This window comes from Emys orbicularis, chromosome 8, assembly GCF_028017835.1.
Source record: "Emys orbicularis isolate rEmyOrb1 chromosome 8, rEmyOrb1.hap1, whole genome shotgun sequence".
Lineage (NCBI taxonomy): Eukaryota > Metazoa > Chordata > Testudines > Emydidae > Emys > Emys orbicularis.
Window position 1 is genome coordinate 9,736,354 of NC_088690.1, and position 24,691 is coordinate 9,761,044.

General features: G+C 42.2%; 1 protein-coding gene across 1 annotated transcript in view; it reads right to left on the minus strand.

Moving 5' to 3' along the window:
* The window catches only part of FAF1 (Fas associated factor 1), a 320,133-nt gene that overhangs the window by 12,170 nt on the left and 283,272 nt on the right, over positions 1-24,691 (minus strand). The window contains 3 exon segments of the mRNA XM_065409464.1: positions 11,224-11,439; positions 20,421-20,498; positions 21,796-21,876. Of these exon segments, the coding sequence (XP_065265536.1) occupies positions 11,224-11,439; positions 20,421-20,498; positions 21,796-21,876 (375 nt within the window).

Genomic DNA, 24,691 nt, shown 5'->3' on the forward strand with positions numbered 1-24,691 from the left:
CTAGGATTATAAATAGTCTTGTTCACCTGAATTTAGTCGCCTTAGGCCTGTGCTCAAGCTTGGGGATAAGGCAGGGCTTAAAAGCCATTAGGCTGTGCAATCAAAAGGATAGTGTCCTTCACAGAGGAACTGAACACATCAGTCAGTTATGGACAGCTTGGTAATATACAAAGCTCATTTTTTAAATCCAATACACTTCTCCGTGCAAAGCCTTTGAGTGGTTCCAAAGATGAGCATCAACAGCTGACTAAACTACAATAAGTGAATATAAACTACACTAAACGTAGTAGTTGGACAAATAAAACTAGTATTACATAATGGAAAAGAGAAGAAAGATGTGTTAAAGACGGAAAGTGTTGGCTTCAGTGACTGAACCAGCTGATGTAGGGAGATGAATTGCATGATTGTTAGATGGGTGTGGCCTTCTGTACAGGTGTTTGGAAAGTCTAGATCAGTGGTCTCCAAACTTTTTTGATCGCGCACTCCTATCAGTAAAAAATTTTTGAGCACGCACCCCCTGCCGCGCCGGCTCTACCATTTTTGCCGAAGCAAAAAAAAGCGCTCCTCCTGCTGCGCACCCCCAAGGATCCTCTTGCGCATCCCCTGAGGAGACCACTGATTTAGATCAGTGGTTGATAAACATGTGCCCCTAGCAGTTCTATTGCTTTGAATGGTTCTGCAGTTTGCAAAGGATGACACACAACCTCCTATACCAGTGGTTCTCAACCATGGGTCTGGGGCCCCCTGGGAGGCCATGAGCAGTTTTCAGGGGGTCCACCAAGCAGGACCAACCAGTGTTAGACTCACTGGGACCCAGGATAGAAAGCCTAAGCCTTGCTGCGCAGGGCTGAAGCCCAGGGCCCTAAGCCCTGCCATCCGGGGCTGAAGCAGAAGCCTGAGCAATTTAGCTTCGTTGGGCGCCCTATGGCATGGGGCTGTGGGCAGTTGCCCTGCTTGCTACCCCTTAACGCTGGCCCTGGCTTTTTATATGCAGAAAACCAGGTGGGATGTGGTGTTTTTATCATGTGTTTGGGGGGGGGGGGGCCTCAGAAAGAAAAAGGTTGAGAATCCTTGTCCTATACAATCCGAAGTTTCATGAGGGAGAATGCAAAGCTTAAGTTTTAAACTATGTGTTATTTTAAAAAAAAAGCAGTTCCCATTTTACATAATAAGAAATATGAATGATTAAAACCTAGTGAAGAGATTACATGGATCAGATTACATGGATCAAATTACATTTTTTCTCCACTTGCAGAAATCATGACAAAGAGGAAATGCATCATTAACCATGCAATAAAATGAAAGAGTTGTAGGAGCCTCTTAAAACTTAAGAAAAACATTTATTTCACTAGCCGATTTTGTCCTTTTGTACTGGGAAAACAATGATTTATATCCTAGAGCTTAAAATGAAGACAACTTTTGAGGTTTATTTTAACGACTTGTTCGTGCTCCAGGACCATGAGTTATATTAGCACAGTTCTGTGAACACTTGGTTAGTTAACTAGGACTACAGAATTAGTCCGAGGTTTATTTACATACATAGCTTATAAAATTCAGCAATGGAGTAATGTGAATTTAAAAATACATTTGAAATCCAGAAGATGTGGCTCATCAGATAACTTTAAGATAGATCAAATACTGGGCTCGAACCTATTTGTTGGGTTTCTTTATGTCTCGATTGTTTCATTTTAATGGCTTAACCCCTCGATACTAGAGCATGATCTCCAGTGACAGTAGCAGGCACACTGTAATTTCGTAGTGCAGTGAAGAACCCCAATCCTAGCTATTATCCAGTGAAATGAGCATCATCTCAGTGAAGTAACATTTGATTTGAGCTGACATTTCAACTTTTTACACTCGGAATCCCGTCTCCATTAAAACAGCCAAAGGTGCTGCAGTAGCTCTGTAACCAGTCCTCACTGAAGCTTCTACAGTGCTGCTCAGTACCAGAGTGCTACTGGATATGAGCACAATATAGTACGAGTCCTTCCACGTATGGCTGAGAGCATTTTTTTTCTGCACCCTGCTCATCTTTTCCCAGCCTTCCATCAAGGTGAAGGGAGGAGAAAGGAAGCTAAATCCTAAAGCTGTTCCTGGACCTAGGTCTTTTTGAGGACTGCACACTATCTAATGAGCTAATGGCTAAGCTATTCCTTGAAGGCAGGAGTAGGGTGACCAGACAGCAGATGTGAAAAATTGGGACAGGGGGTGGTGGGTAATAGGAGCCTATATAAGACAAAGCCTCAAATATCAGGACTGTCCCTATAAAATCAGGACATCTGGTCACCCTAGGCCAGAGTAGCTCTGGAACTGACAGTGCCATATAAACTCTTCCGGATCACCCAGCTCACCGGGGAGGGGTGCAGGTTACACCATCCCATAGGAGGAGGTTATGTGCTTGCCTCTATGCTGCTGGCCAGAAATACTGACTGGAGCAGGGAGAGATATGGCCCTGTCTCCTTTGGGATGGCTTGCACTACAACAGGCCCTGGGGGACATTGCTCCTGGGGGACCCCAGGGATTGTGCTCATGCCTGGCTCTTGGAGGGGACATAAGGTACATAGGGAGGGTGGTGATCTCTCCCCTACCTTATACACCTATGCAATGATCAGGAACAGCCTGGCCCTACACCTACTGAAATCCTGATCAGCACCTGTCTTGACTGGATGCACTGTACAGTGTGGGTTAGATTCAATCTATTTTAGCTTTTAGGCAAAACAGATTTACCCCCACCCCCATTTCTTCAAACTGCTGTTGGAATTGGCTAATTAAAAGGATTTAAACAATCTTAACACTCTAAACAGAGCAAACTGGTTCTGAATTATTAAGCAACATTTTAGATGCATTTGAATAACCTTAAGTGACTTAACTGCCACCTGATCCTAAGCTATGTCTCAGATAAATAAATGTGAAATACTGTAGAAGTCTTAGCTTACTACGGCTTCCAGATACAGTAAATAAAGAGCTTAAGTCTCCAGTACACTGTCTGCAAAAGACACTCTAAAATAAATGGTTTACACTGGTGTACACTTAAAGTGGAAATCGAAGAAAAAACTGCAGGGTTTAATTTTGATTTCCAGAGGAAACTTGTAAGCACAGAATGTACAAAGCTCTACCAATGCCCTTGCATGGTGCTATGGAGTGCTGTATTGCTGGAGGTGGTGTCTTTCAAATGAAAAACCAAGGTCAGGAACATTCTGGTTAGTCATTAAAGATGCCATAGCACTTTCGCAAGCACAGGCTGTTAATTTTGATATCCTGGCCAAATTCCAGTCTGGTTAATTCCATTCTGGTTACTTAAACTGCCCCCTGTTGTATCAATTGGATGTGGCATCCTTCGCTTTCTGATCTAACATATCAAGACAGGCCTGCTCTGTAAGATGTACAAAGGCCTCAGGAAGACTTCTGCAGACTTCTCCATGGGAAGAAGTGATAGCACACTGGGCTCTGGATGGATTTTGTAGCTGGCACACTTGATGGACTATCACTGAGGGTACCTGGAGGGCTCATGGAAAGGCCAAAAGGTCAGTGAGTACTGCTGAAAGAGCAGGCTCATGTTTCTAGGGCTAGCTCTGCTTTTTGCTGTGTTGTTAAATAGCTGCTGTGTTAACATGCAAGAGGTGGCTGCGTTTCAGTGGTGGGTAAAGGGATTCTTGGAAGGAACCATAAAAACACATGTAGACTGTGCGAAAGCCAACAAGTACATTTCACATCAAATACCAAAAGGGCATCCCCCTCCTTTAAAAAGGTCTGTTTATATACATATAGCCTTTGCACATGCATCTCATGAAAAAACTGCACTGAACCAATATTCACAGTACACGTAGCATTGTAATCAGCAGGCTAAGCTTGTATTTACAATACAGATATTTCTACACAAACAACTTATGTGGCCAGAAAAAACAAACTTCTTCAAAGGTATTAGTCAGGAATCCACTAAGCAGCCAGATTCACTGGTGTGAAATATAGCTTTGGGCTTGGCATCCATTTTGCCATGGCTGCAGTACTGAAGGATAAAGGTGGTTAGTATTCACTTAGTGTCAGCGGATGGACAGCACAGTCAGTGAGGAAGTCCCAGTAACAGTCGCTGCACGTGATTAAATGCGTTGAAATGTTACTGCTGTTTTTAAACAACAAGTAGTGTCTAGAAAAGGTTAATCTGTGTATTTACTCGTGTAGAAGTTTGTATTTACAGTAGGGTTATGATACCGACTTTAAGTTAGCCAAGCATATCTGTGTAAACAACAGGAAGATAGAACTAATGAATTTTTATTTACTGGAGATGTGGAAATATTTCAACAACATTTTGTTGGGGCATCTAAACTGAGGGCATTAAAAAGAGTATTCTTTACAGCTGGTTGAAAATTTTCTGAAAGAACAGTTTTCTGTCAGAAAATGCTGACACAAAATCAAAATGTGTCAGAGGAATGTATCGATTTTGTCAACATTTTCAATGAAAAATTGTCGAAGAGCTTTATTTTGACAAGGTCAAAGTCTGGCATTTCATCTTTATTGTTTCAACTTTTATTATACTTTATAAAAAGCTGAAATAATGAAGTCGAAATGAAGCGCTTTGACTTTATCAAAATAAAGTGTTTTGATAAAATCATTTTGATATTCCCCAAAAAGCTGCAATAAGGGTAGACACGCTGTCCATGTACCAGTGAGTGTTACAAGGGACTTACTGTGCACAGCATTTAAATACAGGAACAATATAGCGTAAATAGCAAAAGGCTTGTTTTTGTTCTGTTTTAAGTAAGTTGGAAGACCTGTAACATGGGAGACATTTTGGGATTGCTCTTCACTTTGGTTCCACTGAAAATGGGATTACATGCTTAGATGGAGTAAAGTTAATTAGCGATTAATGGGATTCCACACATGCTACTTCAGACTCTGGCTAGAGTATTGTTTCAGCTGCACTGGTGAACATTCTTTGTTATTTTGAGAAAAGCAGTAAAATGAATACAAGAAATGGGACGTTTCCTGTTTGTATGACTCCATCTCCTCCCTTGGGCAGCAAATTCCCAAGGTGAATTAGGATTCCCAAAGTGTATTAAGATGATAGAAAAATAAAGTGAAATGCCTTCATTTATACTAAAATTAGAGTGCTTCTTTTTAGTATGAGAGGGGAACATGTTTGAAAGCTAAGCTCCAAGAAGTAACCTAATTAACCACACATATATGAACTGAAGCATTAACAACAGAAAATGAATTCAGTCATTGGATGAAGATTCACATACACCTAATCTCTAAACTAAGCAGCAAATTGCACATACACAAGTGCCAGAAATTCCACTCATGTTTGATCACACATTTTCATGCAACCAAGTCTCCGAAGTCTATGAATTATGGATACTGTATCATAGAGAAACAATTAATACATTTTCTTTCTCAAATGCAATGACAGATATTTTGGTTTAGCATAGTGTATCATCATCATTGCATCCACTTGTGACGCACACATTGGTGCACTTTACATGGTTCAGATTAAGAGAAAAATAGCATTCCCCAAATTTAGGGAGCAAATATATTATGACCATGCACTCGCTATCTAGTGTACTGTGACAGGGAAAACAATATAGCCAGTAGGCTAAATGCCAGTGACTCCAGAACTTGCATTTTAAACATGGCTAGGCTCAGGCTTAGAGGTATTGCCAATGTAATAGTTATAGGGGTCTTTACTGAGAACACTATATACCCATAGCTTGAGGTACCCTGTTGGGATGGGTACCCTGTTGGGATGGATACCCAAAGTATACGGAGCTACTTAAACTTCAGCTCATGATACATCTCACACCCTGTAAATTTCAAAGCAAATCCAATTTGAAATTCATGGTACACGGTTGTAAGAGATAAGGATTAAAAGGGCTTTTTTTGAAAATTTACATTAAAAAAATGTCCCAAATGAAAACCTCATTCATTCTTCCACCATTATTAATAATGCCGCCACCACCACCACGCTTTTCATCAGTACATCTCGAAGCGCTTTACAAAGGAGGTCAGTGTCATTAATTCCATTTTCCAAGTGGGGACACTAAGGATATAGTTTCAAAGTACCATGAAAAACTGCTCCCATTTTCTATTTTATGGCAAGATCAGAGCAAGCCAGAGGGATAGGCAAACCGGATGACCACCTTGTGTGTCAAAGGATAGGGAAAGCAGTGGAATTAGTGACGGTTGTTTGTCCCCAATTGTTGATCTACCTTCCATCATGACAGTAATTGCTTAAATAGCAAGTGCTTTATTTTTGGGGTCATTAATTCAGACTGACTAAAGGTACAATGTAATAATTTAATAAAATTAATTGTCTAATATCTGGTCCTGGGCAAAATTCCACACCACTGGGAATGATCTGTGCCCTGTACAGTTCATAACTATCCAACTTCATAAATAATGTTGTTGTGTTTTACTAGTGTTCAGATGTTCTGTCATGTTTATGTACAGAACAAGCAATACAAGGTATTTGTTGCTTATCTTGTAGTTGGCCAGCAAATGCAACACCCGTGCTAAAAAGCAGAGTGGGCACATTTCAGGTTCCACAGTTCCAGAGATATTCCCTATTTTTAAAATGGGGAATTCTGTTAGAACCAGTAGAATCTTTCTAACTGGTGGAAGTTTTTAAGGGCACCCAACGTATGCTGTTTATGCTGCTTTTAGGGATTTGTCATTTATATTTTTCAGATAAGTACAACACTTTCACATTAAAAGGTGGAGAATTTTACCCCCTCCCGCTCCCAGCCCCATCCCCCTACACAAAAGAAGTCCTTCAGAATCACAGTCCTATATGCAAACTACAACTTGACAAGAAATGTATTACATAGCAAGGAGTTAGAGGTTGATCCAATATAAACGCAAGATTTTAGGAGTGTATCTTGTAACTAGCATTGCATGCCCTACTACCATGTATAGCGGGAGTGGGCAAACTTTTTGTTGCGAGGGCCACATCTGGGTAGGGAAATTGTATGGTGGCCCATAAATGCTCACAAAATTGGGGGTTGGATGCGGGAGGGGGTGAGGTCTCCGGCTGGGGGTGCGGGCTCTGGGGTGGGGCCAGAAATGAGGAGTTCAGAGTGTGGGAGGGGGCTCTGGGCTGGGGGTGCGACCGAAGGGTTCGGCAGGCAGGAGGGGGATCAGAGATGGGGCAAGGAGTTGGGGCGTGGGATGGGGTCAGGGGTGCAGGCTCCAGGCAGCGCTTACCTCAAGCAGCTCCCGGAAGCAGTGGCATGTCTCCCCCCTCTGGCTCCTACGCAGAGGTGTGGCCAGGCGGCTCTGCATGCTGCTCCATCCACAGGCGCTGCCCCTGCAGCTCCCATTGGCCCCGTTTGCTGGCCAATGGGAGCTGCAGGGGCGGTGCTTAGGGCGGGGGCACCGTGCGGAGCACCCTGGCTGCCCCTACGCATAGGAGCCCGCTGCTTCCGGGAGCCACACGGAGCAAGCCCCCGACCCCACTCCCTGGCAGGAACTCGAGGGCCAGATTAAAACGTCTGAAGGGCCGGATGCGGCCCCTGAGCCATAGTTTGCCCACCCCCGGTGTATAGAATACCCTGGAGTTTATTATTTACAATACCAAAATGCCTCCAATATTTGAATTAGGTCACTCTTCTAAATTCATAAATTGAAATATTTTTACCATACATAGTTATACATGAGATTGATATAAACTAATTTATTTACTAATAAAGCAGCAAAAGGCCATCCAGCTTCCTTTAAGATTATTTTAAACCAACTTTCCTACTGCCACTTAATCTCCTCTACCATTCTTTTGGCACACAAATCTAGCCATCTCTTGATTTTACTTATATTCATTGCTTCATTTGCTTTACTGTTTTTTTTGCTGTTTTTACTTAGCATATTTTTATTTACTTGGTTTTTTCCCAAGATCCTAACTCATCAATGTACTTAGTTTTCAGATGATCACTCATTAATGTGAAACAATAATAAATACTTAGGCACAAATTTTCCAACTTTTCTTCATCTTGATACTTATATAGCAACTTTCACCACGGTATCTAAAGCCTAAAGCTGACTCATTGATTCCAAAGGTTGCTACAGGTGCTCAGCAACTTTAAAAATTAGGCTATTTATTTAGTTGCTTAAATATGATTTAGGAGCCTAAAATGAAGGCACCCAGTTTTGGAAATCTTGGGTTTAAGATTTATGTAATGTTTTCCATCTGAAGTTCTTAAAGTGCTTTATGAAGGTGGGTAGATATCAGTATTCCCATTTAACAGAAAGAAAACTGAGGCAGAGAGAAGTTAAGTGACTTGCCCAAGGTCACACAACCGAATCAGTAGCAGACATGGGAATAGAAGCCAAGTTTCCTGACTCCCAGGTCCCTTATCAATCCTCCTCCTCTCTTACTTTATGTAGCACTTTTCATCCTGAAAAATCCAAAGAGATCTATCAATTTTATCATTATTTTGAAAGTTACAATAAGATCACTGATGTCTATACTCTTCTAATGAGAGCACTGCCAAGCTAACAGGGCCCCTACTTTGTAATTAAAAGGCATTCCCTGGGGCTAGGTAAACTGCCTAACATTGTCCATATTGGAAAGAGTACTTTTCTCCATTTAATGAGGCTGCTGTTCTGAAGCGCTAGGGAGTCTCATATTGAAGATGCCATTGTGGTGGAGTTTTAGAGGGTGGGGTGGGAGGTTAGTCTGTGTGTCACGTAATGTGACTCCTTGCTTCCTTGGGGCTCAGGCTGTAGTGGGGCCTGAAGGGAAAAGGGAGCAGGATTTAGATCACTGACTGACTGGTGAGAAGAAGTGGAGGAGAAGGATCTGAACACTGCCAAGTCCTCTAAGTGGTTTGCCCCTTAACATTCCTTCTCCCCATTGATTTCAGAGTGTTTGAATGGCATTCTTCGGTGCATCCCTTTATGGAACTGATATTAGGTTGATAGTTTGTGCACTGATTGTGGTTTGCCGGCTTCCTAACATGCGTGGGGTGATGCTGAGATTTATGGGATTGGAAGGCATTTCCCCGCCTCCCACTTCAAATCGGTTTCTCCTCTCCAACAGTTATAAGTACCATCAAAATAAAAGTCCATCTATGTCTTTTTCAACATCTCTTAACTGCCTCTTCTGACAGGTTCTCGGATTAGAAATCAGTTTTTCTGCCTTTGAGACATGGCTCCAGACAAGCCATCAGATATCTACAATCCCGTTCACAGTTATGTCACAATCATCACAAATCAAGCCTGCTCTCAAGAGGATATGTTTGTTAAGTACAAATATTTCTACACCTTTTGGGGCGGGTTGTAATTTAAGATGACTTTTACAAACTAGATACTAATCCTGAAGCAACAGATGGCTGTTACAAAATAGCACTGCAAACACTCTGAGTTGAGTCCTATCCTTAGTGAACTTCCTGCAGAGGAGGAGACAAGGGTGGACCTAGCAAAGTGTCCCACACACTGGGCTCTCATGGTGCAAAAAAGACAAAGCGAGCTTAACCAGCCACCTGAGGATTTCCCCGGCACGTGCAATCCCCGGGTGACAGAGCTAAACTACCACCACTGCAGCATATGGGGTGGGTGGCTGGTATGCTGCCAAGCCCCACCGCTCGGTGACTGACATAACTTGTGCTGCTATCTTTGCACCCCTTCCCAGCCTCAGGTTTTGCACTGATCACAACTCAGCTGGACGCAAAGATTGGGCCTTTTATCTTTTATTTTTGTAGTAACAACAACTATGCTATAAACAAAATCTAAGTTATAATGCAGCAGGCAACAAAAAAGGCATCTCGTCAAAGAAATCTAGTTTAAGAAAAGCTCTAGTGACCAGTGTCCATGGCAGGTTTAACCACAGATAAATTAGCAAACTTGAGGATCAGGGAGTTAGTTCAGCCTATAATGATCGTCACTCACACCAGATATGATGTCATTATTTTTTTATACACTTCAAAAGAAGTTTTAGGTAGGAATTTAAAATGGTTATTTACTTGATTTTATGAATTACTTAGGGGATAGATGAATAGTTTATCAGGAATAAGTGTGCTAAAGTATCCGATAACTCATTTACTGTTTGACAGAGCCCTTTCTACTCATGTCACAAATTACATTAAGCAAAATGGACATCAACAGGAAGATCAGAACACAAAATCTGAACAACAGAACTTCATGTCCAGGAGAGAAGATGAAATGCTGCTCACCAAATGAACTTTGGGAGTATTATGCTAAGCAAGAGGGGTTCTACTTTCTTTTAAAACAGGGAATAAAGTTTTTGGATCAAACTCTGTTTTTGGATGTGTGTGTCCAGTCCTCACTGAATTTGACCCTTTACATTTTTTGCTTTAGAAATTAGTTTTTTATTTCCTCTGCCACTGAAAGTCTGGATTTTCCAATACAGCTTTTTACATAACATGTCCTAGGGCAGTGGTTCTCAAACTTTTTTTTCGCAGACCACTTGAAAATTGCTGAGAGTCTCGGTGGATCACTTAATGATCTTTCAAAATGTTGCTTGTACCGTTAGCTAACTATTGTAATAGTTGGATAAAAGTGCTATATTAAAAAAAACCCTTAATAATAATTAAAGTTTTTTTGGTTCTACAAATAAAAGCACACAACTCATATTTTAATATCAGTACTCTTACCTTTCTAATGCAATGGATGTGCCCTCTCTCCCCTGCCACAGCAACCCCTGAGCTGGGGCTAGGAAGGAGGGGGGGGTCTCTCCCCCGTCAGAACAGGCACAGAGCTGAGGCTGGGACGGAGGGCCGTCTCTCCCTGGCAGCCACAGCCCTGGAGCTGGGGAAAGTCGCCTCTTTCTCTGGCCGCCGCAGCCCTGCACATCCCAAATTCCCCCCACCCCCTCTTCTCACCCCACTGCCCCCTCCCACCTACCCCTATATCCCCCAAGGCCACCACCTCATCTTACATGTGTCTCTTCTCCAGGAGCCATGCCTGCGCGGCTCCACTAATTAGGTGGGTGGCCCTTCATTTTCTCATGTGCGGCCGCCCAGGCACACACCTTAGAAGGAACTATCCGCGGACCACCTGAATGGAGCTCGTGGACCACTGGTGGTCCACGGACTACAGTTTGAGAACCTCTGTCCTAGGGCTCTCATGTTAGCTCCTGACTTGCTTTGCGTCATGGAGCTTGACCATATTATAACATACCAAGCCAACCTTCACCTTTCATGCTGTACCAGACATGCCATCTTGAGACACGCAACTAGGACGAAGGAGAATTTATCCACAGAAGGTAGGTTTACTTACATCTCTCCTTGGAAAGGTGCCCAGCAGCTTGAACTCTCCCCAAGGGTATCCCTTGGAAGCTACAAAATCAAAGACAACCTGCAGCTTACTGCTGGCCAGGAATCGCCGCTCAAAGAACTCTCCGCTGGGTGTTCGGATACGCAGTTTGCTGACGGACTCAGTGCTCTCTTTCTTTGGCTCTGGAGGCAAAGCCTGCTCTAGAGATAGCCTGATAGCCTGAGGAAAGAAAAAGGACCATTTAGCTTCAATTTAACTACTTAGGCCCGGGAGTTTTTTTATTTTTCATGTTAGAACTCCGAGAGGAATCACACGGCTCCAGAACTTTAGCTGTGCTTTATGTCTCAATGACAAAACCATTATTATGCATTTCTTAATAACAGCCCACCAGACAATTAATTAAAATAAACCCTTCCTTTATAACACATAATTAAACCTACAGTTTACTGCAGGATGGAGAGAGGTAATTTAATTGTTTGGCAAAAAGGCATCAACATTTTTGATTGAGAGAATAACTGTCAAGTGCTCAATTGGTTTCTTAAAGGTTACAAATTAAAGGCACTACATGCATTCATTTTTGTAAATACTTTTTATTATCAAACTGTACTCCTCTAGGCAAAATAACTGACCATTTGAAACTAGGGAATCTCTTCCTCCCCCCAACAGCAATTCACAATGAAAACAAATCCCTACTTGTTAGATTTACTAAAAATACTTGTAACTAAAATGCTCTGATTGGGATATTTCTTCTCTATATTTAAGGCAAACAGGTTATTTAGCATATATGAGGCACGAAGGTGGGAACGGCCATAGTCATAGGAGGATCAGCAGGGAAAAAGCCAAGGCAAAAAAAGTGGATTTTAAGGATAGATTAAAGGAGGAAAGGAAAGATGCTATCCACAGAGAAATGGCTCCAAGCACCAGGATGCATTTTTGCTGCAACAGCTACAAGAAATCAGCCAATATTTAATGGCTCAGCCGAGAGCAGAGTGGGAAAGTCTTTATTTATGTGAATATAAGTAATAAAAAGTAATAGCAAATTTTTTTTTTTTTAAGTACATCCGAAGCAGGAAGCCTGCTAAACACCCAGTGGGGCGACTGGACAATCGAGATGCTAAAGAAGCACTTAAGGACGACAAGGCCATTGCGGAGAAACTCAATGAATTCTTTGTATTGGTCTTCACAGTTGAGGATGTGAGAGAGATTCCCAAACCTGAGCAATTCTGTTTAAGTGACAAATCTGAAGAACTGTCCCAGACTGAGGTGTCATTAGAGGAGGTTTTGGAACAAATTGATAAACTAAACAATAATAAGTCACCAGGACCAGATGGTATTCACCCAAGAGTTCTGAAGGAACTCAAATGTGAAATTGCAGGACTACTATCTGTAATCTGTAACCTATAATTTAAATCAGATTCTATATCAAATGACTGGAGGATAGCTAATGTGCTGCCAATTTTTAAAAAGGCCTCCAGAGGTGACCCCGGCAATTATAGGCCGGTAAGCCTGACTTCAGTACTGGGCAAACTGGTTGAAACTATAGTAAAGAACAAAATTGTCAGACACATTGATGAACATAATTTGTTGGTAGTCAACATGGTTTTTGTAAAGGGAAATCATGTCTCATCAATCTGCTAGAATTCTTTGAGTGGGTCAACAAGCATGTGGACAAGGGGGATCCAGTGGATATAGTGTATTTAGATTTTCAGAAAGCCTTTGACAAGGTCCTTCACCAAAGGCTATTAAGCAAAGTAAGCAGTCATGGGATAAGAGGGAAGGTCCTCTCGTGGATTGGTAACTAGTTAAATGATAGGAAACAAAAGGTAGGAATAAACAGTCAGTTTTCAGAATGGAGAGAGGTAAATAACAGAGGGGTCTGTACTGGGTCCAGTCCTATTCAACATATTCATAAATGTTCTGGAAAAAGGGGTAAACAGTGAGGTGGCAAAATTTCCAGAAGATACAGAACTACTCAAGATAGTTAAGTCCCAGGCAGACTTTGAAGAGCTACAAAAGGATCTCTCAAAACTGGGTGACTGGGCAACAAAATGGCAGATGAAATTCAATGTTGATAAATGCAAAGTAATGCACATTGGAAAACATAATCCCAACTATACATATAAAATGATGGGGTCTAAATTAGCTGTTGCTACTCAAGAAAGAGATCTTGGAGTCATTGTGGATAGTTCTCTGAAAACATCCACTCAACGTGCAGCGGCAATCAAAAAAGTGAACAGAATGTTGGGCATCATTAAGAAAGTGATATATAATAAGACAGAAAATATCATATTGCCTCTATACAAGTCCATGGTATGCCCACATCTTGAATACTGCGTTCAGATGTGGTTGCCCCATCTCAAAAAAGATATATTAGAATTGGAAAAGATTCAGAAAAGGGCAACAAAAATGATTAGGGGTATGGAGTGTCTGCCATATGAGGAGAGATTAATAAGACTGGAACTTTTCAGCTTGGAAAAAAGATGACTAAGGGGGGATATGATAGAGGTCTATAAAATCATGACTGGTTGGAGAAAGTAAATAAGGAAGTGTTATTTACTCCTTCTCATAACACAAGAACGAGGGGTCACCAAATGAAATTAATACACAGCAGGTTTAAAACAAACAAAAGGACATATTTTTTCACACGACGCACAGTCAACCTGTGGAACTCTTTGCCCAGAGGATGTTGTGAAGGCCAAGACTATAACAGGGTTAAAAAAAGAACTAGATAAATTCATGGAGGATAGGTCCATAAATGGCTATTAGCCAGGATGGGCAGGGATGGTGTCCCTAGCCTCTGTTTGCCAGAAGCTGGGAATAGGCAACGGGATGGATCACTTGATGATTACCTGTTCTGTTCATTCCCTCTGGGGCACCTGGCATTAGCCACTGTTGGAAGACAGGATACTGGGCTAGATACTTTGGTCTGACCCAGTATGGCCGTTCTTATAAAAGTAAGCAAACGTAAACATGTATCTAAAACCTATATATATTTGATTGCCTTCTTATTCACGCTCTATATGTTGCTCGCCTCCTTAGATGGTAGCTCTTTGGGGCAGGAATTATAGCTGCCAATGGGAGCTGCAGAGGGCGGTGCCTGGAGGCAAGGGCAATGCATGTGGAGCCCTCTGCCCCCCTGCCCAAGGGCCGCTTCTGAGAGCTGCGCGGGGTCCGCGGCGCCACGGGGGGCAATCCCACGGGCCAGATCCAAAGCTCTGAGGGGCCGGATCCAGCCCGCGGGCCGTAGTTTGCCCACCCCTGTAGTACAACATGAATCCTGTGGCCAGGATTTTCAAAAGAAGATGCCTGCTAAATTAGTTTGGCCTGATGTTCTAAAGGAGCCTACACGCAGGTACCTGTTGGTAAAAATCTTAACAATAATAATTGGGGTGATATGAAAAAAGGCACAAAGAGAAAGATTTTTCAAAGGCAGTTAAGTGCTTAGTTCCCATTGATTTTCAATGGGAGTTAGGCACTCAATTGCCATTTGTGTCTTTGAAAATCTTCCCCATAGTCATTTAGTGGGGGAAATGAATTACATTAAAGGGACAGAATGAGGCAGAGGCAAGGGTACAAGATCATTTAAACAATCTGCTTCTTACATGCAGACATTGGGGGAAATTATATCTCAATATAAATAATTATACATAGAGCTTCACATGGGCTTTTGCAATCCCAGGCACTTTGTGTGTGAATCCAAGAGAGTTTTTTAACGTCCTTGTGGCTCAAATTCATTTTTATGTGTCTGCTATGAGATTATATTTTAAATAATATAATTAAATAGATTCTATTTCCTTTCTCTCCTTCCTCAACCACCTGCTTACTATCCTTCTGTTTTGACATTTCCCCACATAGTATAATAACAGATGCTACATTATTTACTGAACTCAATCAATTATATTACAGAAAAATAAACAACAGTAGCTCATTAGAGCTCTTTTCTTTGTGCAAAGAATACCTAGCTCCCCAAAGTAACCAGTCTCCAAGGCTTCAACATAAAATTACAATATACAATGGATATTCCACACCAGTGAACCAAGTTAGAAAACAATTATGAGCTGGATAACATTAGCAACTCTTGGACCTGAATAAGCAAGCTGAATTTTGTTGATAAAAAAGGATGTTCAGTATGTGAATAGATCAATAGCCAGATTTCAAATATATGGAACTGAACATAAAGCCCCTTATGTAAGCAAACACTGTTACAGAACAACAGACTATAGGTAATCCGTACACTTGAACATGGGCAGTGTTAGTAAACAGCATTGTTAAAATCTCTTTTGTCTGGCTAAGCAAACAGATCCTATTCTTTTCATTATTGCAGTTTGTATTAAAACAAGGAAGCCCAGGTATAGTTTTAATCAGGGACTGGTTTTGCTGCTTTTATGTAAGAAAACAGTTTCCAAAAGGCCATTGTATTAGAAAAGGCAGGGTAGTAAGCACAGTGCAGCGGAAGGGAATTACTGTTTCTATGTGTGCACAATTACTTTTAAAGAGAGAAAGAAAACACACTAATTACATGAATTAGAAGATAAGCAAGGCAATTTCTCAACAGTCTGCTACAATACTAGTTTACGTGAGTTCAATTGCTAATAACTTTACAGAATGCAACCTGTTAATTATTCACAACAGAATTCTCACATTCCTATTTTCTGCAATACTCCTCTATTTTCCCTCTAATGGTCTCTTACCTTAATTCCCATTCTCGACTTTTGGTAGCAACAGGAGGTAAGAGTACAGCAAGTTCTACTGTACATTGTAGAGAAAAGGTGGAGAATCCCATGCAAAACACTTAATACTGTAGTTCTGACTAAATGAACTACAGTAACTCCTCGCTTAACGTTGTAGTTCTGTTCCTGAAAAATGCAACTTTAAGCAAAACAATGTTAAGCGAATCCGATTTCCCCATAAGAATTAATGTAAAGGGGGGGGGGGTGTTAGATTCCAGGGAATTTTTTTTCACCAGACAAAAAACTATATTATATATATGTATACACACAGTATAAGTTTTAAACAAACAATTTAATACTGTATACAGCAATGATGATTGTGAAGCTTGGTTGAGGTGGTGAAGTTAGAGGGTGGAAGAGGGTGGGATATTTCCGAGGGAATGCCTTGCTGCTAAATGATGAACTAGCATTCGGCTGAGCCCTCAAGGGTTAACACGTTGTTAATGGAGCCTCACACTCTACAGGGCAGCACAAACGGAGGAAGGGGAGACAGCATGGCAGACAGAGACACATCCTGTGTGTGAGAGAGAGAGAGATGCATTGCCCCTTTAAGTACGCTGAGCACTCTAAGTACATTGCCTTCTTAAGTATATCAGGAAGTTGAGACAGCAGCTGCAGCCAGCAAGCTCCCTCCATCCTGAGCCCTGTCATGTCTCCCCCTTGCTCTGTGGAGATGGGGTAAGCGGGGAGCAGGGGGACACCCTGACATTAACCCCCCCCACCCCCCCGCACAGCAAGCAGGAGGCTCCCGGGAGCAGCTCCAAGGCAGAGGGCAGGAGCAGCACATGGCAGTGGGGGGAGGGACAGCTGAACTGCCGGCAATTGCTAGCCTGCTGGGCGGCTGCAGCACAGGGAACTTAGGGGAGCGGGGAGCTGATGGGGGGGCTGCCGGTCCACCCTGGTTCCAAGCCCCCACCAGCTAGCTGCAATGGGCTGCTCTTCCTGCAAGCAGTGGACAAAGCAGGCAGCTGCCAAACAACGTGATAAGGGAGCATTGCGCAACTTTAAACGAGCATGTTCTCTAATTGATCAGCAACGTAACAATGTTAACCGGGACGACTTTAAGTGAGGAGTTACTGTATTCACAATATAACATGGTTTAAAAGTTCCTGGAAGCACTTAAATATTTCAGGTTCTTGGATGCATTTATCTCGGTCAGAAAGATGTATGCAAGGTGAATTGTTGACACAATTTGCTTGTCAAGTTTGTCTTAGAGAATAGAAAATTGTGTTGGTTACCAACTTTATATTTTGCAGTTGTATAAGGCAATTTTTCCATATATCAGAAAAGTACACAGTACTAAAATGTCACCAAATATACATTTAAAAACCTACTTGAGGGCAGAAAAAACAACAACAACAACAACAAAAGAAAAAAGAAAAGAAAGGAAAGGATGCAATTTAAACAGGATTTCACCAGTTCCACAGACTTTAATCATCTGGAAAATTAAATAAAAACAATACCAGATTTCAAATGTCTGCCAAAAGAAGAGAGTCAGATCAAGAAAATTATGTCAATGAACAGAAAAAGATGGGAAAGTATCTTGGGTTATACAAATATATAGCATTAGCAAACAAACACACCCCACAAGGATGCAGATATATCAATGCTTATTATTAATAAGGTACTTGTTAATGATGGGTGAAATTCTAGGCCCACTGAAATCAATGGCAAAACGCCCATTGGCTTCAATGGGGCCAGCATTTCACCCTTTAAATTTGCACATCTATAGCACTTTTAATTTGAAAGTCTCATCCAAGGAACTCAAAGCTCTTTTTAATCATTAACTGACTTAGCTCCATCTCACCCCTGTGAAGAATGGATAAACATAGGGAGCATTTCATCAGCCACAGACACGCAGTTTTCTTTTGGGTACTACATGACAGCTGTTTTAACCACACCCAGCGGTTGATGACATAGCTAGCTGAGCTATGATTCTGTTTATTTCACCAGAACTGCTCTAAGGACTGAGAGTCTTGTGTACAGTTTTTGGGAGTGGGGGGGAGAAGCGGATGTGCACTATCCCTTCTTTTATCACTATGGTATACATTTGCCTGGAGATAAAGAAGAAGAAATAATTACTGCTATGTGCATAACTTCGTACATGTTACACTAGGACTGTTTTAGCATGCAGGAATTACACTGTACTGGGAGATCACACTTTGGACAAAACAGATTGGGACAATGGACTATTTGTGAAACCCCATAGAATCCCCATAACAAGCTTTTACTGGGGGACTGGGGAACAGGACATTTGTGGCACAGTCTGACAAACAATTACACTGCTGAGTCTGACCATATGCAGCAGGAAAGTTGGGCATCCTGGATTAGATCCTGCAGAATCTCTGCTAGACACCTGTGCTTTCAAACTCTTCACACTGCAGTTGCATTTGGGGAACAGTAATCTGGTTTATCCATCCACTCAGACTAACGGAATGGAGCACACTTGTATGATGGCTCATATCTCACAAATTAACAAGTTGTTCCCATGAGATGCTTCCTGGAGAGGGGCCAGTTTGGGGCTGTGCTCAGGTACGCATCAATGCCTCTTACAGGGTTGATTTGCCCTCTTTTGTGGCCCTTGTACCTGAATGGGTGTAACAAGGGATTAGCTATTGGTTCAGCAAGAACTAGTGCTGTACTTCATTGACTTGGATTTGTAAACAAAACTGTGGCTTTATGGCATAACACATATATATTTCTCATTAGCAGTGTGCTTTGAGAAACATTCTGAAGAGTTAAATTCACTCATCTTGCTTTGCTCTTTTTACCTCCTAATTTTTCTGATGTTTAACCTCATTAGTTTCCCTTGCAGCCAATATATTTAATCACAATGGAGAGTTTGCATCATTATTGTGACAGGGTTTTTGAATTTTCATTGTTACCTTGGTTTTGAGGGGACAGACTTTGACATTTAAGGTCTCAGTCAGAGATTAAAGGTTTCTTTTCTTTAAAAGAAGTTTCAGGATAAATTTGATTGGCCATTTAAAAATTATATTATTAGTACAAAGAAAATAATTGGGATTTTTGTGGGCTTTGGGTTAGTTTTATCTTAACATTAAAAAACGGCTTCATTCCCCAAATTAAATTATGCAACCCATTTGTTCATAGTGCTGACTAGCCTCCAAGATATTTGAAAACAAAATTGAAGAAATCCATCCATAAAATGAAAAGCAACCTGAGATACTCCGTTTTAAAAAATGGAATCTGCAAAGACAATGTTTGGGGCTTCAGACACAGGACTCCTAATTTAAGTAACTCAAAATGTGAATGCTAATCTCATGTTTTATAGTTTAAAAAGTATGTTCTTTTCCATATAAAATAATAAAATGTAGCTGTATAAAATATTTATTATATGAACCCATGTTAACTGATCACTAGGGCTGAGAGACTGTCACTGTGATTTTTCCTAAAACTCACAGATTAATCATTGTCTTCCTTGCAGCTACTCATAGTTGGCCCTGGGATCCATGAAACCAACTGCCAAAGCTCCCTCTAAATTGGGGGGGGGGGTACTCCAGCCCAATTTGTGGCTATAGAATGATGTCATTTGGTCTGCAGTGGATAGAGCCAAAACTATCATAAGATTTCTCCCAGCTGCATGCAGCTAAACTAGTCCTGCCAGTCAACCAATGGACTGTCTTGGTCTAGCTCAATAGCATGGCCCAGTTCATCACGCAAGGATTGAGAGTACGGCACTCTTGCCTTCTAATCCCAGCTCTAATGCTGACACCCTCTGTGGCTTAAACTGCAGCAAGGGAGGTTTAAATTGAAGATTAGGAAAAACTTCTTGTGAGGGTAGTTAGGCACTGGGACACATTGTCTAGGGAGGTTGTGGAATCTCCATCACTGGAGCTTTTTAAGAACAGGTTGGGCAAACACCCGTCAGGGATAGTCTAGTTATTGCTTAGTCCTGTCTTGAGCACAGGGGACTGGACTAGATGACCTATTGAGGCCCTTCCAGTCCTACGATTCTATGATTCTATTGTCAAGTCACTTAACTTCTCAGACTCAGTCAATACCCCTCCTGTGTAAAATGAGGACACTAATATTAATCTCCTTTCCATTAGGGATGTGATGATGATTTAGTACAGTGATCAAAGTGCTAATAGACCTAAATGCATACAAACCCTCACTTTATCAAAGATGAGGAGTGAGACCTCATGAGGCCCTTGTGAAGTAGGTTATCTATGTAACAAACAAGGAAACTGAGGCAGAGCGCGCTTCAGACTTGCCCAAGGATAGTGGAACAGCAGCAGATAATATGAGACAGAATAGTTAGTGGAAAAGCCATAAAACCATGTTGTACTCAATAGAGTAAAACGATCTATAAATGTTATCCATGTTAGAGTAAAGTATGTCATAGGTATTGAATGCCCACACAAAAATCTTAGTCAGCTCTGAGTGATGGTTGCCAGGTATCCCACAACACAAACTCTAGAAATTGCCCCAAAAGGCAAAGTGTCTCACCTCACGTTCTTCCTCCTGTTCTTTTCGAATCTGCTCCAAACGAAACTGCTCTGCTTGTTCTCTCTCTTGTGCTTCCCTCTATTCAAGAGAAAGAAACAATAATCACATTTACATTCAATTGACAGCTAAGCGGGACAGCCCATAGCCCTGTGCAACAAATTGCATTACCCACATTAAGGAAAGGAAACTCCACAAATGTTTCTTTTTCTGCTGGGGTAGGAGTGGTTTGTGCAGACCTGCCAGAGACAAGGGGCAGACTTCAGCTGTCACACCGGGTTCCACAAACAGTAGGGGAAACATTGTGCATTAATACAGCCTCAGACTGGGAGGAGCTTCTGAAAGATTGGGGCTGAAGGGGAGCATGCCACAAAGGTGGTATCCTCCCCTCCTGCTCTTTGGTGGGTGCATGTTCCCCTCTGAATGCAGATGGGGAGAAGAACACAAGCCCCTTAATTCTGGAGCAAGAATAGGAACATAAAGGAACAATAGAATAATACAAAATTTGCAAATAACTACACAAGTTTTTATTCAAAATCGGTATCTTGTATATAGATCCAGTAGTTAGAGATGGAAAAGGCCTCTTAGATCAAGTCATCTCCTTGCAAGGACAGGATAGAGGCTCCTTGACAGAGAGCATATCACATATTAAATTAATCCCGCAGTGGATCCTAGTCATAAGGCCAAAGGGAGCATTGTTACACAGGTCAAACTTTTTGGCCAATGTGTGCATGTGCCATATTTAAATGATATGATAAAGCCATGTGAACCCCCCAGTCCTCAATAATGAAAACAGTCATCTGAACACTGTGTACGTCCTCATCAGTGCACCACATAAAACGTGTGCTTAATGAGCAACACATATTCTGAGAATTTCCAAACTTCAGCTACATAAACTACTGTGCTGAGCAGAAGCAACTACCCATGAAGAATTCCTAGTCACACAAGGTGAAACTCACTCTGAGTACTCATGCTCCGTGAGGGGGGAGTGCAGAACAGATGGCAAGGTGACTCCCCCACTGGAACCCAGAGCAGGCCTGCCTCACAGCCCCCATGGCCACTATTCCAGTCTCTTGGTTGGAATTGTTACCACAGACTCTACATGTCAGTTGTGTGGGCTACTGGGGCCACTGGATCTGTGTAAATATAAATCTGTGGCCTCTCTCTTGGCTTGCCCACAATGTGGCTTTGTATGCTGGCCTGTGTGGCTGGTAAGGAGTTTTCCTTGGTGTGTAGGGAAGCAGAGCCCTATATGGGGCTGAAGTTGTGTGGTTCTCCACAGCTGGGTGAATTTCATCCATTGTGAGGACATGCATGTCCTGGTATTCATGAAATTATTTCCCAACTCAGCAGGGGATATTCTTCACTATGCACACACCTTTGCTCTATCAGCTTCTAGTGAAATGCGGTAAGCTTCGTCCTGTTCTCTCTTCACATTCTCTCTGGCCTCACGTTCATCCTAAAATAAAATAAAAAAAAACCCAACAAATTATTAATAGACCAATATTGTGTTTCCTCTATACTCACTAGCACTCTTTAGACGAAATGTTTTAATAGTAATTTGGTTGCATTACTTCTGCATGCAATAGAGGCCCACAAAAGTGATTCAAGGTAAACTTTAGGTTTTTATATATACATGTGTGCGTGCGTGTGTGTGTGTGTATATATATATATATATATATGAGTGTGCACGTGTGAGAGAGAGAGAGTGCAAATATGAGCTGCCTGATGCAGTGTTTAAATTGGTCCATTATAAATGTATAATTATCTATGTTTAGATAAATTGTAGGTTTGGAAAAGATGTCCTCAGGAAATGAATTTTAAATTTCAGATGCTGGATTTGCTGTTCACTGTCCAATGAAGTTGGCATCAGGCACTGGCTAGTCCCACCATTTTAACCTACAAGAGAAGGGTCTGTTCCAAACTCCTTCATCAGGTAAAAATCCCTTTGCTTCAACAGGTTCCACCCCAGGCTCGTTATTATTAAATATTAATGTTATGGTATCGCCAAAGGCCCCAACCCCCGTTGTTCTGTACAAACATAGAAAAGAGCCAATTCCTGCCCTGAAGGGCTTTCAATCTAAAGGCACAAACAGACAGTAGGGTGAAGAACTTTGGAAATGAACCTGCCGAAGAACTGGCCCAGCTTGGTTAGTTACATGGATTGTAATTTCTTCAATTGGAAGTAGAGATGTGGAGGAAAGGAGTAGGAAAAGGAGCCCACCCTTCTCCTTCCTTTCTCCATCACTGTGCATACCACCATCATTCTCCCAGTGACTCAGGCCTGCAACCCTGGGTATCATCTTTGATTCGACCCTCTCACTGGACCCACATATTCAGGCCATTGCTATATCTTACTGCTTTTTCTTACAAAATATCTTTTAAAATCCGGCCTTGGCGCTTTGTCCACAAAGCCAAAACTCTCTTCCACAACCTCATCATTTCAAGTCTTGGCTACTGCAACCTTCATGGTATTTTCCATGGTGATACAGAAAAGGGGGATGAGAGGAGAACTTGGGGGGAAAGGTCAAGAGCACAGTTCTGGTCATGCTGAGCTGAAGATAATGATTGGACATTTACAAAGATGTCAAAAAAGACAGGCCAACATACTAGACTGGATGAAAGAAAATAGCTCATCAGTAGAGAGGTAGATAGGTGAGTCATCAGCATAAAGATGGTAGTTAAAACCACGCTTGTGGATAAGAGCACCTAGAGAGAGGGTGTAAAGAGACAAGTGGAGAGGGCACAAAGGACAAACTCTGGAGGGCAACCCATAGAAAGGGGGAGAGGGGAGGAGGATGACCCACCTAATGAGACAGTAAAAGATTGATCAGAGAGATAGAAGAACCATGAGAGGACAGAGTTATAAAAGCCAATTAAGTACAAAATTTCAAGAAGTCGGGAGTGGTCAGTGGTGTCAAAAGTCACCAAGAGGTCAAGTAGGATAAGGATGGAGTCTAGGCCTACAGTTTTGACCAGGAACAGATCATTACAGTGATTTCCCAGGTGAATAGATAATGGACACCAGATTGGAAATAGTCAAGAACAGAATTGGAAGAAAAACACCAGAGAGTAGTTGTAGACATCATGCTCAATGATTCTGGAGGTGAATGGGAGAAGAGAAATTAGGCAATAGTTTGAGGGACTCAGAACTCTTCCTCTTTCAATCCATGGCCCACCACCACCATACTCAGGAGCCCCCACATTCCCGTAACCCAGAAATCATCCCTACTTGTTACTGGGACTGGAAAAGCAGAAACAGAAGCATCAGGAAACGTATCTCTGTATTCCCTGCATTGTGCCTCCTCTGCTGCCTGGAGCCTAAGCACTACATGGACTCCAAGAGCTGGAGGCTGCAGGGAGCTTGTTCATATACCTCTGTACTCCGCTTCTTTGGGGCCAGCTCAACCAAATCCAGCATTTTCTGCTATGTCCTTCTTTCCTCTACAGTTTACAGAGGCTGGAGCAGCTCCAGCCCCACCAGAAGCTCCCCAGTAGCAGCAGGTAATAGTGCACTCTGCAGTACAACCCTATTTTACAGCTACGACATTATTGGTGGAGCTTAGCCCTATTAACACCTAATGGCCAGTCACCCTAGCTAACAAAACCGACATTTCTGAGCCCTGATCTGCACTGAGTTTAGGTCGAATTTAGCAGCGTTAGATCGATTTAACCCTGCACCCGTCCACATGACGGAGCTGTTTTTGTCGACTTAAAGGGCTCTTAAAATAGATTTCTGTACTCCTCCCCGATGAGGGGATTAGCGCTCAAATCGACATAGCCAGGTCAAATTTGGGGTAGTGTGGATGCAATTAGACGGTATTGGCCTCCGGGAGCTATCCCAGAGTGCTCCATTGTGATCGCTCTGGACAGCGCTCAACTCAGATACACTGGCCAGGTAGACAGGAAAAGCCCCGGAAACTTTTGAATTTCATTTCCTGTTTGACCAGCGTGGCGAGCTGATCAGCACAGGTGACCACGCAGAGCTCATCAGCACAGGTGACCATGCAGTCTCAGAATCGAAAAAGAGCTCCAGCATGGACCAAACGGGAGGTACTGGATCTGATTGCTGTTTGGGGAGACGAATCCATGCTATCAGAACTCTGTTCCAAAAGACGAAATGCCAAAATATTTGAAAAAATCTCCAAGGGCATGATGGACAGAGGCTACACCAGGGGCCTGCAGCAGTGCCACGTGAAAACTAAGGAGCCCTGCTGTGCTCTTCTAATTGCCCTGGTGTCTGGCTGCGCGTAATCAGCGGCCAGGCGATTTGC